We start from the raw sequence: 13,686 nt of genomic DNA, 5'->3' as shown, positions 1-13,686 counted from the left end.
ATTCTACAGTGATAAGCCATCCCATCTGGTTTGCGCTTAGTGGGACTATAATTTGTTTTTCAACAGGACAATGACCCAACACACCTCCAGGCTGTGTAAGGGCTATTTGACCAGGAAGGAGAGTGATGGAGTGCTGCATCAGATGACCTGGCCCCCACAATCCCCCGACCTCTACCCAATTGAGATGGTTTGGGGTGAGTTGGACCATAGAGTGAAGGAAAAGCAGCCAACAAGTGCTCAGCAAAGCTGTCATCAAGGCAAATGCTGGCTACTTTGAAGAATCTCAAATCTCAAATATATTTTTATTTGTTTAACACTTTTTTGGTTATGGTTATTGGTTATTGGTTATTTCATAGTTTTAATGTCTTCACTATTGTTCTACAATGAAGAAAATATAAAAAATACAGAAAAACCCTTGAATGAGTAGGTGTGTCCAGACGTTTTACTGGTACTGTAAGTCGTTTTTTATCCAAAATAATATGTTCAACATGGCAGCTAGTATGTTAGTTAGATAGTAAGTCACACAATCTACACAGTTGAAAGGACATTGATACTATCTAGTGTTTAGTAAATACCAGTGGAATCCAAATGGTGAGATAAAGGGTTACCCCTCCTGGGGTTTGGCCATATCTGATATGTTAGGCAGTTCGTTAATTGGAGAAAGCTTGATGGGGAGTTAGTAGCACCCTCCCCCTGTTCTCCCTTTGCCTGCCACTCTCCTCCTCCTCTCCCCCTCGTTAGCAGAGGGTCTGTTGAATTAGAAGAGTTCCTCTGACAGCACTTACACCGCTCCTCACTACCCACACTCCTCCTCTCCTCCGTCTCTCCTCCTCTCCACCCTACATCCCTCCATCAGAACACTGTCTCCATCTCAGACTGGGAACACCACATACGGTATCAGCCAATTACCACCGTCGCTCCCGGCGACCAGGAAGCACTGTAATTAATACTCCCTAAGGCATTGTGGGTAATGTACAGTAGGGGAGGACAGACAGACAGACAGACAGACATACAGACAGACAGACAGACAGACAGACAGACAGACAGACAGACAGACAGACAGACAGACAGACAGACAGACAGACAGACAGACAGACACTTACTTACTTACTTACTTACTTACTTACTTACTTACTTACTTACTTACTTACTTACTTACTTACTTACTTACTTACTTACTTACTTACTTACTTACTTACTTACTTACTTACTTACTTGTCTGGCACAGGAACCTCACATACACAGACACAGGAACACACCATAGATGTGGTAAAGAGGTCAATGGAACTCGACCCAAACAATGGAAATGCCATGAAAAGGTATTGGGGAAAGATGCCGTGGGGGAAAGATTGCGAATCTCCTCTTTGCCCTGCAGCAAAATTACCCTACATTTAGGCTATTGATTATATGTGTATTGTGTACTTCTAAATGTTATGCAGCGAAAACAGCAAAATATATCAAAATCATACTTTAGTAATCACATTGTGGGCCTGTTACAATACATCAATCATAACAGATTTGACGAATATCCACTTTGTTAGATCAGGTTTGTTGAATGTGCAACAGTCCGGCATCCTTCTTCTTCTTCTGGGCTCCCGAGTGGCACTGCGGTCTAAGGCACTGCATCTCAGTGCTTGAGGTGTCACTACAGACCCTGGTTTGAGTCCAGGCTGAATCACAACCGGCTGTGATTGGGAGTCCCATAGGGGTGGCACACAATTGACCCAATGTCGTCTGGTTTTGGCCTGGGTAGGCCGTCATTGTAAATAAGAATTTGTTCTTAACTGACTTGCCTAGTTAAATAAAGGTTAAATAAATAAAATACAAATTCTATCCCCCACAGTCTGTGTTCCATTGACCTCTTTACCGCATCTATGGTTCCAATAAGAGACATTCTCATTGTCCCTTCTCTCTGTCACAACCAGTAGAATTCAGCCATTAGCTCTCCTTAGAGGAGTAGAAATTACTCATTCTGAACATGCAATAGAAAATCTAGTTCACTGACAGTATGGTTTGGAATGGGGTGTTATGTGTGTTCTTTTGTTTGTGTGTGTGTGTGTGTGTGTGTGTGTGTGTGTGTGTGTGTGTGTGTGTGTGTGTGTGTGTGTGTGTGTGTGTGTGTGTGTGTGTGTGTGTGTGTGTGTGTGTGTGTGTGTGTGTGTGTGTGTGTGTGTGTCCATGAAACATCCTTTGCTCAACGTAAAATGTGTGTGTGTTTTCTCTTGCAGGAGCCTTTCACCACGTTCTTCCTGAAAGCTAACAACAACAAGTTTGACCATCCAGACCGGACCTTCTCAGCCATCACCCGCTCCTGGAGGCACTGCCAGAGAGACACCTCAGACGTCAGGGTGTGTGTCACTGTGTGTTTGTGTGCGTGTGCGTGCATTCAGGTATGTGTGTGGCCATGAAACAACCTCTGCTCAATGTAAAATACTCTGTATCTGTGTCTACGGTGGATCTGTTCATCGGTTTTCAACCCAGAAGGAAACGTCACAATAAAATAACACTGTGCTCAGACTGAGGAACAGAGACATGGTACACTGTGCATAACTAAAACACTTACAAATACATACTTGATTTACCTCTTATATAAAAAAACATGACTTTAGAAAGTAAGGAGTGCTGTACTCTATGTGAACAAAGGCTGAAGACAAAGAAAGAAAGAAATCCTCTCCTTCCTTCCTCAGAAGAGCAGTCAGAGGTTGTATCCCAAATGGCTCCCTATTAGCCCTGCTCAAAAGTAGTGCACTAAATAGAGAATAGGGTGCCATTTGGGACAGAGACAGAGAAACGCTGAACCACCACCACGGTCACTCTGTAACACAGCGGGAACAGCTCTGACCTCAAAGTGTCAGATATTTCTAGAACACCCCGTGTCGGGTTAGTGTTGCCCCAGGCAATTAATAAAGCATTAATGACAAAAGCTATTTAAAATGTAGTGTTTTATGTCCGGACAGGGCTTTTCCTGGGCTCAGCTTGGGGAGGGGGGGAGAGAGCAGCACACCAGCCAACATGCCCTGTTAACAAATACATGCTACTTTAAACTACTTGTATGTCTGTCTGTCTGTTGAAACACACAGAACATGGCTGCCGGTCTATCAGCACAAAGGAGACAGAGACAAGATATTACAACCGCAGCTGTGTTTCGTTATGTATTAGTAACAGCAATTATTCTGCTAAATTGTTTCATCTACACACACAGTTCTACCTTCATACACACAGTTCTACCTTCATACACACAGTTTTACACACAGTTTTACGTAGGTGCACGCAGTTACCTATGTACACAGTTACCTACATACACAAAGTGTTACCTACATTATGACACAGAGTACAGGACTGGGGGAGTGGGAGGGGGCCTTAAGCAGGAGTGGGCTGACCACCTACAAGAGCAAGTCAATATGGAGCGACCTTGTTCTAGCATCCCCCCACCCCCCACCCTCCTCCACTTCACAATTCATTTTTTAACAGTGTTAATAACCCATGTCTCTGTGTCCCCACTAGTGTGTGTGTGTCATGTGCGTGCTTGCCTGCATGCGTGTGTGAGTGAAAGAGGGAGAGGCAGACTTGTCTATGAGTAGCCCCAGTAACAGTCCCAGCAACCCCCCAGAACGCTGCGAGTGTGTCACCTGAAGGGATCGAGCAGTATCTAATATAGCTAATGCTATGGAGGCTTTTAGCCATCTATGCAGCCTGTTAGCTATCAATGGAGGCTGTTAGCTATCTATGGAGGCTTTTAGCTATCTATGCAGCCTGTTAGCTATCTATGGGCTTTTAGCTATCTATGCAGCCTGTTAGCTATCTATGGGCTTTTAGCTATCTATGCAGCCTGTTAGCTATCTATGGGCTTTTAGCTATCTATGCAGCCTGTTAGCTATCTATGCAGCCTGTTAGCTATCTATGGGCTTTTAGCTATCTATGGGCTTTAAGCTATCTATGCAGCCTGTTAGCTGTCTATAGGCTGTTAGCTATCTATGCAGCCTGTTAGCTATCTATGCAGCCTGTTAGCTATCTATGGGCTTTAGCTATCTATGCAGCCTGTTAGCTATCTATGGGCTTTTAGCTATCTATGCAGCCTGTTAGCTGTCTATGGGCTTTTAGCTATCTATGCAGCCTGTTAGCTATCTAAGGGCTTTTAGCTATCTATGGGCTTTTAGCTATCTATGCAGCCTGTTAGCTGTCTATGCAGCCTGTTAGCTGTCTGTGGAGGCTGTTAGCTATATATGCAGCCTGTTAGCTGTTTTGGAGGCTGTTAGCTATATATGCAGCCTGTTAGCTATCTATGGAGGCTGTTAGCTGTCTATGGAGGCGTTTAGCTATCTATGCAGTCTGTTAGCTATCTATGGAGGCAGTTAGCTATCTATGAGCTGATAGCTATCTATGGAGGCTCTTAGCTATCTATGGGCTGTTAGCTATCTATGCAGGCTGTTAGCCATCTATGGGCTGTTAGCTATCTATGGGCTGTTAGCTATCTATGCAGACTGTTAGCTATCTATGGAGGCTTTTAGCTATCTATGGGCTGTTTTCTATCTATGGAGGCTGTTACCTATCTATGGGCTGTTAGCTATCTATGCAGGCTGTTAGCCATCTATGAAGTCTGTTGTATGGAGGCTGTTGTCTTTCTATGGAGGCTGTTGGCTCTCTAAGGAGGCTATTAGATATATATTGAGCCTATTAGATATATATGGAGACTGTTAGGTATCTATGGGCTGTTAGCTATTTTTGCATGCTGTTAGCTATCTATGGAGGCTGTTGGCTTTCTGTGGAGGCTGCTGGCTCTCTAATGAGGCTATTAGCTATGTATGGAGGCTATTAGCTATCTATGGAGACTGTTAGGTATCTATTGGCTGTTAGCTATTTTTGCAGGCAGTTAGCTCTCTATGGAGGCCGTTAGCTATCTATGGAGGCTGTTGGCTATCTATGGGGGCTGTTGGCTGTCTACGGAGGCTAGTAGCTATATATGGAGGCTCTTAGCTTTCTATGGAGCCTGTTAGCTATCTCTGGAGGCAGTTAGCTATCTATGGGCTGTTAGCTATCTATGGAGGCTGTTAGCTATCTGTGGGCTGTTAGCTATCTATGGAGGCTGTTACCTATCTATGGGCTGTTAGCTATCTATGCAGGCTGTTAGCCATCTATGAAGTCTGTTGTATGGAGGCTGTTGTCTTTCTATGGAGGCTGTTGGCTCTCTAAGGAGGCTATTAGATATATATTGAGCCTATTAGATATATATGGGGACTGTTAGGTATCTATGGAGGCTGTTAGCTATCTATGCAGCCTGTTAGCTATCTATGCAGCCTGTTAGCTATCAATGGAGGCTGCTGGCTCTCTAATGAGGCTATTAGCTATGTATGGAGGCTATTAGCTATCTATGGAGACTGTTAGGTATCTATTGGCTGTTAGCTATTTTTGCAGGCAGTTAGCTCTCTATGGAGGCCGTTAGCTATCTATGGAGGCTGTTGGCTATCTATGGGGGCTGTTGGCTATCTACGGAGGCTAGTAGCTATATATGGAGGCTCTTAGCTTTCTATGGAGCCTGTTAGCTATCTATGGAGGCAGTTAGCTATCTATGGGCTGTTAGCTATCTATGGAGGCTGTTAGCTATCTGTGGGCTGTTAGCTATCTATGCAGGCTGTTAGCCATCTATGAAGTCTGTTGTATGGAGGCTGTTGTCTTTCTATGGAGGCTGTTGGCTCTCTAAGGAGGCTATTAGATATATATTGAGCCTATTAGATATATATGGGGACTGTTAGGTATCTATGGAGGCTGTTAGCTATCTATGCAGCCTGTTAGCTATCTATGCAGCCTGTTAGCTATCAATGGAGGCTGTTAGCTATCTATGCAGCCTGTTAGCTATCGATGGAGGCTGTTAGCTATCTATGGGCTTTTAGCTATCTATGGAGGCTGTTAGCTATCTATGGAGGTTGTTAGCTATATATGGGCGTTTAGCTATCTATGGAGGCTGTTACCTATCTATGGGCTGTTAGCTATCTATGCAGGCTGTTAGCCATCTATGAAGTCTGTTGTATGGAGGCTGTTGTCTTTCTATGGAGGCTGTTGGCTCTCTAAGGAGGCTATTAGATATATATTGAGCCTATTAGATATATATGGAGACTGTTAGGTATCTATGGGCTGTTAGCTATTTTTGCATGCTGTTAGCTATCTATGGAGGCTGTTGGCTTTCTGTGGAGGCTGCTGGCTCTCTAATGAGGCTATTAGCTATGTATGGAGGCTATTAGCTATCTATGGAGACTGTTAGGTATCTATTGGCTGTTAGCTATTTTTGCAGGCAGTTAGCTCTCTATGGAGGCCGTTAGCTATCTATGGAGGCTGTTGGCTATCTATGGGGGCTGTTGGCTATCTACGGAGGCTAGTAGCTATATATGGAGGCTCTTAGCTTTCTATGGAGCCTGTTAGCTTTCTATGGAGCCTGTTAGCTATCTATGGGCTGTTAGCTATCTATGGAGGCTGTTAGCTATCTGTGGGCTGTTAGCTATCTATGCAGGCTGTTAGCCATCTATGAAGTCTGTTGTATGGAGGCTGTTGTCTTTCTATGGAGGCTGTTGGCTCTCTAAGGAGGCTATTAGATATATATTGAGCCTATTAGATATATATGGGGACTGTTAGGTATCTATGGAGGCTGTTAGCTATCTATGCAGCCTGTTAGCTATCTATGCAGCCTGTTAGCTATCAATGGAGGCTGTTAGCTATCTATGCAGCCTGTTAGCTATCGATGGAGGCTGTTAGCTATCTATGGGCTTTTAGCTATCTATGGAGGCTGTTAGCTATCTATGGAGGTTGTTATCTATATATGGGCGTTTAGCTATCTATGGAGGCTGTTACCTATCTATGGGCTGTTAGCTATCTATGCAGGCTGTTAGCCATCTATGAAGTCTGTTGTATGGAGGCTGTTGTCTTTCTATGGAGGCTGTTGGCTCTCTAAGGAGGCTATTAGATATATATTGAGCCTATTAGATATATATGGAGACTGTTAGGTATCTATGGGCTATTAGCTATTTTTGCATGCTGTTAGCTATCTATGGAGGCTGTTGGCTTTCTGTGGAGGCTGCTGGCTCTCTAATGGGGCTATTAGCTATGTATGGAGGCTATTAGCTATCTATGGAGACTGTTAGGTATCTATTGGCTGTTAGCTATTTTTGCAGGCAGTTAGCTCTCTATGGAGGCTGTTAACTCTCTATGGAGGCTGTTGGCTATCTATGGGGGCTGTTGTCTATCTACGGAGGCTAGTAGCTATATATGGAGGCTATTAGCTTTCTACAGAGCCTGTTAGCTATATATGGAGGCAGTTAGCTATCTATGGGCTGTTAGCTATCTATGGAGGCTGTTAGCTATCTATGGGCTGTTAGCTATCTATGCAGACTGTTAGCTATCTATGGGCTGTTTGCTATCTATGCAGCCTGTTAACTATCTATGGGCTGTTAGCTATCTATGCAGCCTGTTAGCTATCCATGGAGGCTGTTAGCTATCTATGCAGCCTGTTAGCTGTCTATGGAGGCTCTTAGCTATCTATGGGCTGTTAGCTATCTATGCAGGCTATTAGCTATCTATGGAGGCTGTTAGCTATCTATGGGCTGTTAGCTATCTATGCAGGCTGTTAGCTATCTATGAAGTCTGTTAGCTATCTATGGGGGCTGTTGTCTTTCTATAGATGCTGTTAGCTCTCTAAGGAGGCTATTAGATATATATTGAGCCTATTAGCTATCTATGGATGATGTTAGCTCTCTAAGGAGGCTATTATATATATATTGAGCCTATTAGCTATCTATGGAGACTGTTAGGTATCTATGGGCTGTTAGCTATTTTTGCAGGCTGTTAGCTATCTATGGAGGCTGTTAGCTATATATGGAGGCTGTTGGCTATCTGTGGAGGCTGCTGGCTCTCTAAGGAGGCTATTAGCTATATATGGAGGCTATTAGCTATCTATGGAGACTGTTAGGTATCTATGGGCTGTTAGCTATTTTTGCAGGCTGTTAGCTATCTATGGAGGCTGTTAGCTATCTATGGGGGCTGTTGGCTATCTACGGAGGCTAGTAGCTATATATGGAGGCTATTAGCTTTCTATGGAGCCTGTTAGCTATCTATGGAGGCTCTGTGATTGACTTGTTCAGCCCATTAACAGGCTGTTGCTGTATTAATGGCTGACAGGGGAGCTGGGCTCGAAAACGGAGCTGGCAGCTTTAACAGCTTGGTGCTGAGTTATGACAGGGAAGTTTACAAATAGAGAGAGGAAGGGGGAGGGAGGAAGGGAGGGAGAGAGAGAGAGAGAGGAAGGGTTGGAGGGGAAGAGAGTGAGGGAGAGAGACGACCAAGAAATAGACAGACAGAGAGAGAGAGATAGATAAAGAGAGAGGGGTGGGAGGGAGGGAGGGAGGGAGGGAGGGAGGAACAGCCTCAAGTGTGTGGTCAGTTAGAGGGTGAAATGTGACCAACAGCAGACTCCAGTATTTTATTGGGGTGTTTCCTGTCATGCCACCTTCCTCTGTAAACCCTGATTTACTGTCCTAAAGCCCTGCCTGTAACCCTCTTGTAGTTATCAGCCCATAGGCAACAGGCCTGGTCAAACTCCCATAGGCCTGGTAAAAACCAACAGTATCACAGAACACGACAAACACTGCTTTCATAAAACAGCCCTCAAACTAGCGCTGAACCAGCTAGGAGGCCCAGCACATTGTAAACACACACATACACAGTCACTGACATACACACACACACACACGCACGCGCGTGCACACACACACACACACACACACACACACATATATGCACACACGCATACACCAACACGAAGTCACCCCCCACACATGGCACACACACACATGGCACACACACAAACACATGCACCTCCTGACACACACAGGCCTAGATAAACAGAGTTGAAATGGTTTTAAATGGTTTTAACTGGTTTTAAATGGTTTTCTAATGAGGGCTCTGACAGAGAAAGGAGGGAGGTGCCACATTCCTGTTGTGCACATGGTCCAATGTACAGAGGCATCTGTCAGAGAGAGAGGAGTGGAGTTGAGTGGAGGGGAGGAGAGGAGGCTCTGTGATTGGCTAAAGCAGTGGCCACCAACTGGTCGATCTTCAAGGCCTTGCGATCCCCCAAAAACAGTCTTGCACTGTTGGTATTAGATGTACTTGATTCAGCTGGGCCTAAAATAGTGTATACAAAATATTTTGGTGTGACTCCTTTGTGGATGATGTTAAACATATTTGTTGGTCTGATGTGATTATTAATAAGGAGCATCCAGACGCTGCACTTGATGCATTTATGAAATTGCTTCTTCCAGTTATTGATAAACATGCACCTGTTAAGAAACTGACTGTTAGAACTGTTAAGGTTCCATGGATTGATGAGGAATTGGAAAAACTGTATGGATGAAAGAGATGGGGCAAAAGGAGTGACTAAGTCTGGCCGCACATCTGACTTACTGCAAATTAAGAAATGTGTGACTAAATGTGACTAAACTCAGCAAAAAGAAAAAGAAACTGCATTATAAAACCAATAAAAAAACGTTGGAGTACTTTAAATGAAATTATGTTCAGAAAGACAAATTCAACTCCATCTTACATCAAATCAGATGGCTTATTCATTACAAAACCATTTGATGCTGCAAATTATTTTAATGATTACTTAGGCAGGAAATGCCAACAACATTGAACCAGTGTACTTATGCATAAAAAATAACAACAACATAAGAAAGCATTGCAAGTTTGAATTTTGAAAAGTTAGTGTGGGAGAGGTGAAAATATTATTGTTATCTATCAGTATTGACAAACCTCCTAGGCATTGAAAACTTAGATGGGAAGCTTCTGAGGATGGTAGCTGAATCTGTAGCCACTCCTATCTGTCAAAACTTTAATCTGAGCCTAGAGGAAAGTATTTGTCCTCAGGCCTGGAGGGAAATGGCATTTACTGGTTCTAAAAGCAGACCTATCAGCTTGCTCCCAGCTCTTAGCAAACTGTTGGAAAAATTGTGTTTGTCCAAATACAATGTTATTTCTCTGTAAACAAATTAACAACAGACTTTCAGCATGCTTATAGAGAAGGGCACTCAACATGTACTGCACTGACACAAATGACTGATGATTGGTTGAAAGAAATTGATAATAGAAAGATTGTGGGAACTGTACTGTTAGATTTCAGTGCAGCCTTTAATATTATTGACCGTAACCTGTTGTTGAGAGAACGTATGTGTTATGGCTTTTCAACCTCTGCCATATCGTGGATTCAGACCTAATGTCAAACATGTAAAGTGTGGTGTACCGCAGGGCAGCTCTCTAGGCCCTCTACTCTTTTCTATCTTTACCAATGACCTGCCACTGGCATTAAACATGTGTGTCCATGTATGCTATTGATTCAACCATATACACATCAGCAAACACAGCTAATGAAGTCACTGAAACCCTTAACAAAGAGTTGCAGTCTGTTTTGGAATGGGTGGCCAGTAATAAACTGGTCCTGACCATCTCTAAAACTAAGAGCATTGTATTTGGTACAAATCAATCCTGAAGTTCTAGACCTCAGCTGAATCTGGTAATGAATGGTGTGGCTGCTGAACAAGTTGAGGAGACTAAATTACTTGGTGTTACCTTAGATTGGAAACTGTCATGGTCAAAACATATAGATCCAATGCTTGTAAAGATGGGGAGAAGTCTGTCCGTAATAAAGAGATGCTCTGCTTTTTTGATACCACACTCCACAAATCAATTCCTGCAGGCTCTAGTTTTATCTTATGTTGATTATTGTCCAGTCATATAGTCAAATGGTGCATAGAAGGACCTAGTTAATGCAGCGGGCCCAAAACAGAGCGGCTGTCATGTTCGTCGTAAGAATTATCGGACCAAGGTGCAGCGTGATATGGTTCCCACATGTTTATTAACTGAAACGCACAAAAACAAAAAAGAATGAACGAAACGTGAAGACAATGGAGTGCTCACAGGTAACTACACATAAACAAGATTCCACAAACACAGGTGGGAAAAATAACTACTTAAATATGATCCCCAATTAGAGACAACGATTACCAGCTGTCTCTAATTGGGAATCATACAAAACACCAACATAGAAAAAGAAACTAGAACACAACATAGACAAAGATATACTAGATCACCCCCTAGTCACGCCCTGACCTACTACACCATAGAGAAACAATGGCTCTCTATGGTCAGGGCGTGAGAGCGGCATGTCGTGTGCTTCATTGTAATCAGAGGGCTAATATTCATACTATTTGTATTTGTATGTATTATGGATCCCCATTAGCTGCTGCAAAAGCAGCAGCTACTCTTCCTGGGGTCCAGCAAAATTAAGGCAGTTTATACCATTTTAAAAACATTACAATACATTCACAGATTTCACAACACACTGTGTGCCCTCAGGCCCCTACTCTACCCCTACCACATATCTACAGTACTAAATCCATGTGTATGTATAGTGCATATGTTATCATCTGTGTGTGTGTATTCATGTGTCTGTGCCAATGTTTGTGTTGCTTCACAGTCCCCGCTGTTCCATAAGGTGTTTTTTTATCTGTTTTTTTAAATATAATTTTACTGCTTGCATCAGTTACTTGATGTGGAATAGAGTTCCATGTAGTCATGGCTCTATGTAGTACTCTATGCCTCTCATAGTCTGTTCTGGACTGTGAAGAGACCTCTTGTGGCATGTCTTGTTGGGTATGCATGGGTGTTCGTGCTGTGTGCCAGTAGTTTAGACAGACAGCTTGGTGCATTCAACATGTCAATACCTCTCATAAATAAAAGTAGTGATGAAGTCAATCTCTCCTCCACTTTCAGCCAGGAGAGATTGGCATATTAATATTAGCTCTCTGTGTACATCCAAGGGCCAGCTGTGCTGCCCTGTTCTGAGCCAACTGCAATTTTCCTAAATCCTTTTTTGTGGCACCTGACCACACGACTGAACAGTAGTCAAGGTGCGACAAAACTAGGGCTTGTAGGACCTGCCTTGTTGATAGTGTTGTTAAGAAGGCAGAGCATCACATTATTATAAACAGACTTATCCCCATTTTAGCTACTACGGCATCAATATGTTTTGACCATGACAGTTTACAATCTAGGGATACTCCAAGCAGTTTAGTCATCTCAACTTGCTGAATTTCCACATTATTTATTACAAGATTTAGTTGAGGTTAAGGGTTTAGTGAGTGTTTTGTTCCTAATACAATACTTTAAGTTGTAGAAATATTTAGGGCTAACTTATTCCATGCCACCCAATCTGAAACTAACTGCAGCTCTTTGTTGAGTGTTGCAGTCATTTCAGTCGCAGTAGTAGCTGATGTGTATAATGTTGAGTCGTCTGCATACATAGACACTCTTGCTTTACTCAAAGTCAGTGGCATGTCGTTAGTAAAAATTGAAAAAAACAAGGGGCCTAAACAGCTACCCTGGGGAATTCCTGATTCTAACTGGATTATATTTGAGAGGCTTCCATTAAAGAACACCCTCTGTGTTCTGTGAGACAAGTAACTCTTTATCCACATTATTCCAGGGTGTGTAAAGTCATAACACATACGTTTTTTCAGCAGCAGACTATGATCGATAATGTCAAAAGCTGCACTGAAGTCTAACAAGACAGCCCCCACAATCATTTTATCATCAATTTTTCTCAGCCAATCATCAGTCATTTGTGTAAGTGCTGTGCTAGTTGAGTGTCCTTCCCTATAAGCATGCTGAAATTATGTTGTCAATTTCTTTACTGTGAAATAGCATTGTATCTGGTCAAATACCATTTTTTCCAGAAGTAACAGATTGGTCGGCTATTTGAGCCAGTAAAGGGGGCTTTACTATTCTTGGGTAGCGGAATTACTTTAGCTTCCCTCCAGGCCTGAGAGCACACTCTCTCTAGTAGGCTTAAATTGAAGATGTGGCAAATAGGAGTGGCAATATCATCTGCTATTATCCTCAGTAGTTTCCCATCCAGAATGTCAGACCCTGGTGGCTTGTGATTGTTGATAGACAACAATCATTTTTTCAACTCTTCCACACTGACTTTACAGAATTCAAAAGTACAACTCTTGTCTTTCATAATTTGGTTCAATATACTTGGATGTGTAGTGTCACCGTTTGTTGCTGGCATGTCATCCCTAAGTTTGCTTATCTTGCCAATGAAAAAGTAATTAAAATAGTTGGCAATATCAGTGGGCTTTGTGATGAATGAGACATCTGATTCAATGAATGAAGGAGCCGAGTTGGCTTTTTTCCCAAAATGTCATTTAAGGTGCCCCAAAGCTTTTTACTATCATTCTTTAAATAATTTATCTTTGTTTCATAGTGTAGTTAATTTTTTTATTTTATTTACTTTAGTCACATGATTTCTTAATTTGCAGTATGTTTGCCAATCAGTTGGGCTGCCAGACTTAATTGCCATACCTTTTGCCTCATCCCTCTCAACCATACAATTTTTCAAATCCTCATCAATCCAAGGGGATTTAACAGTTTTTACAGTCATTTTCTTAATGGCTGCGTGGATTTGGATACTGCTTTAAAACAAATTTATGCAGCATTAGTAAAGATGTGATCAATACACGTTGATGATTTAATTCCTGTGCTGTTTGTAACTACCCTGGTATGTTGACTGACAATCTGACCCAGGTTGCAGGCACTGGTTACAGTTTGAAGTTTTTTCTGAGTGGGCAGCTTGATGATAGCCAG

At 42.6% G+C, this 13,686-nt stretch overlaps 1 protein-coding gene across 4 annotated transcripts in view; it reads left to right on the top strand.

Annotated features, from left to right (window-relative positions):
- LOC139547932 (neurobeachin-like) overlaps window positions 1-13,686 on the top strand; it is a 295,912-nt gene that overhangs the window by 242,198 nt on the left and 40,028 nt on the right. For all 4 annotated transcript variants that reach the window (XM_071357133.1, XM_071357132.1, XM_071357131.1 and 1 more), the window contains one exon: window positions 2,229-2,348. In XM_071357133.1, the coding sequence (XP_071213234.1) occupies window positions 2,229-2,348 (120 nt within the window). The remainder of the gene's footprint in view (window positions 1-2,228; window positions 2,349-13,686) is intronic.

This window comes from Salvelinus alpinus, chromosome 21 (genome assembly GCF_045679555.1).
Source record: "Salvelinus alpinus chromosome 21, SLU_Salpinus.1, whole genome shotgun sequence".
NCBI lineage: Eukaryota > Metazoa > Chordata > Actinopteri > Salmoniformes > Salmonidae > Salvelinus > Salvelinus alpinus.
Note: the sequence above shows the minus strand (reverse complement) of the source record. Positions and strands in the feature narration are given on the sequence as shown.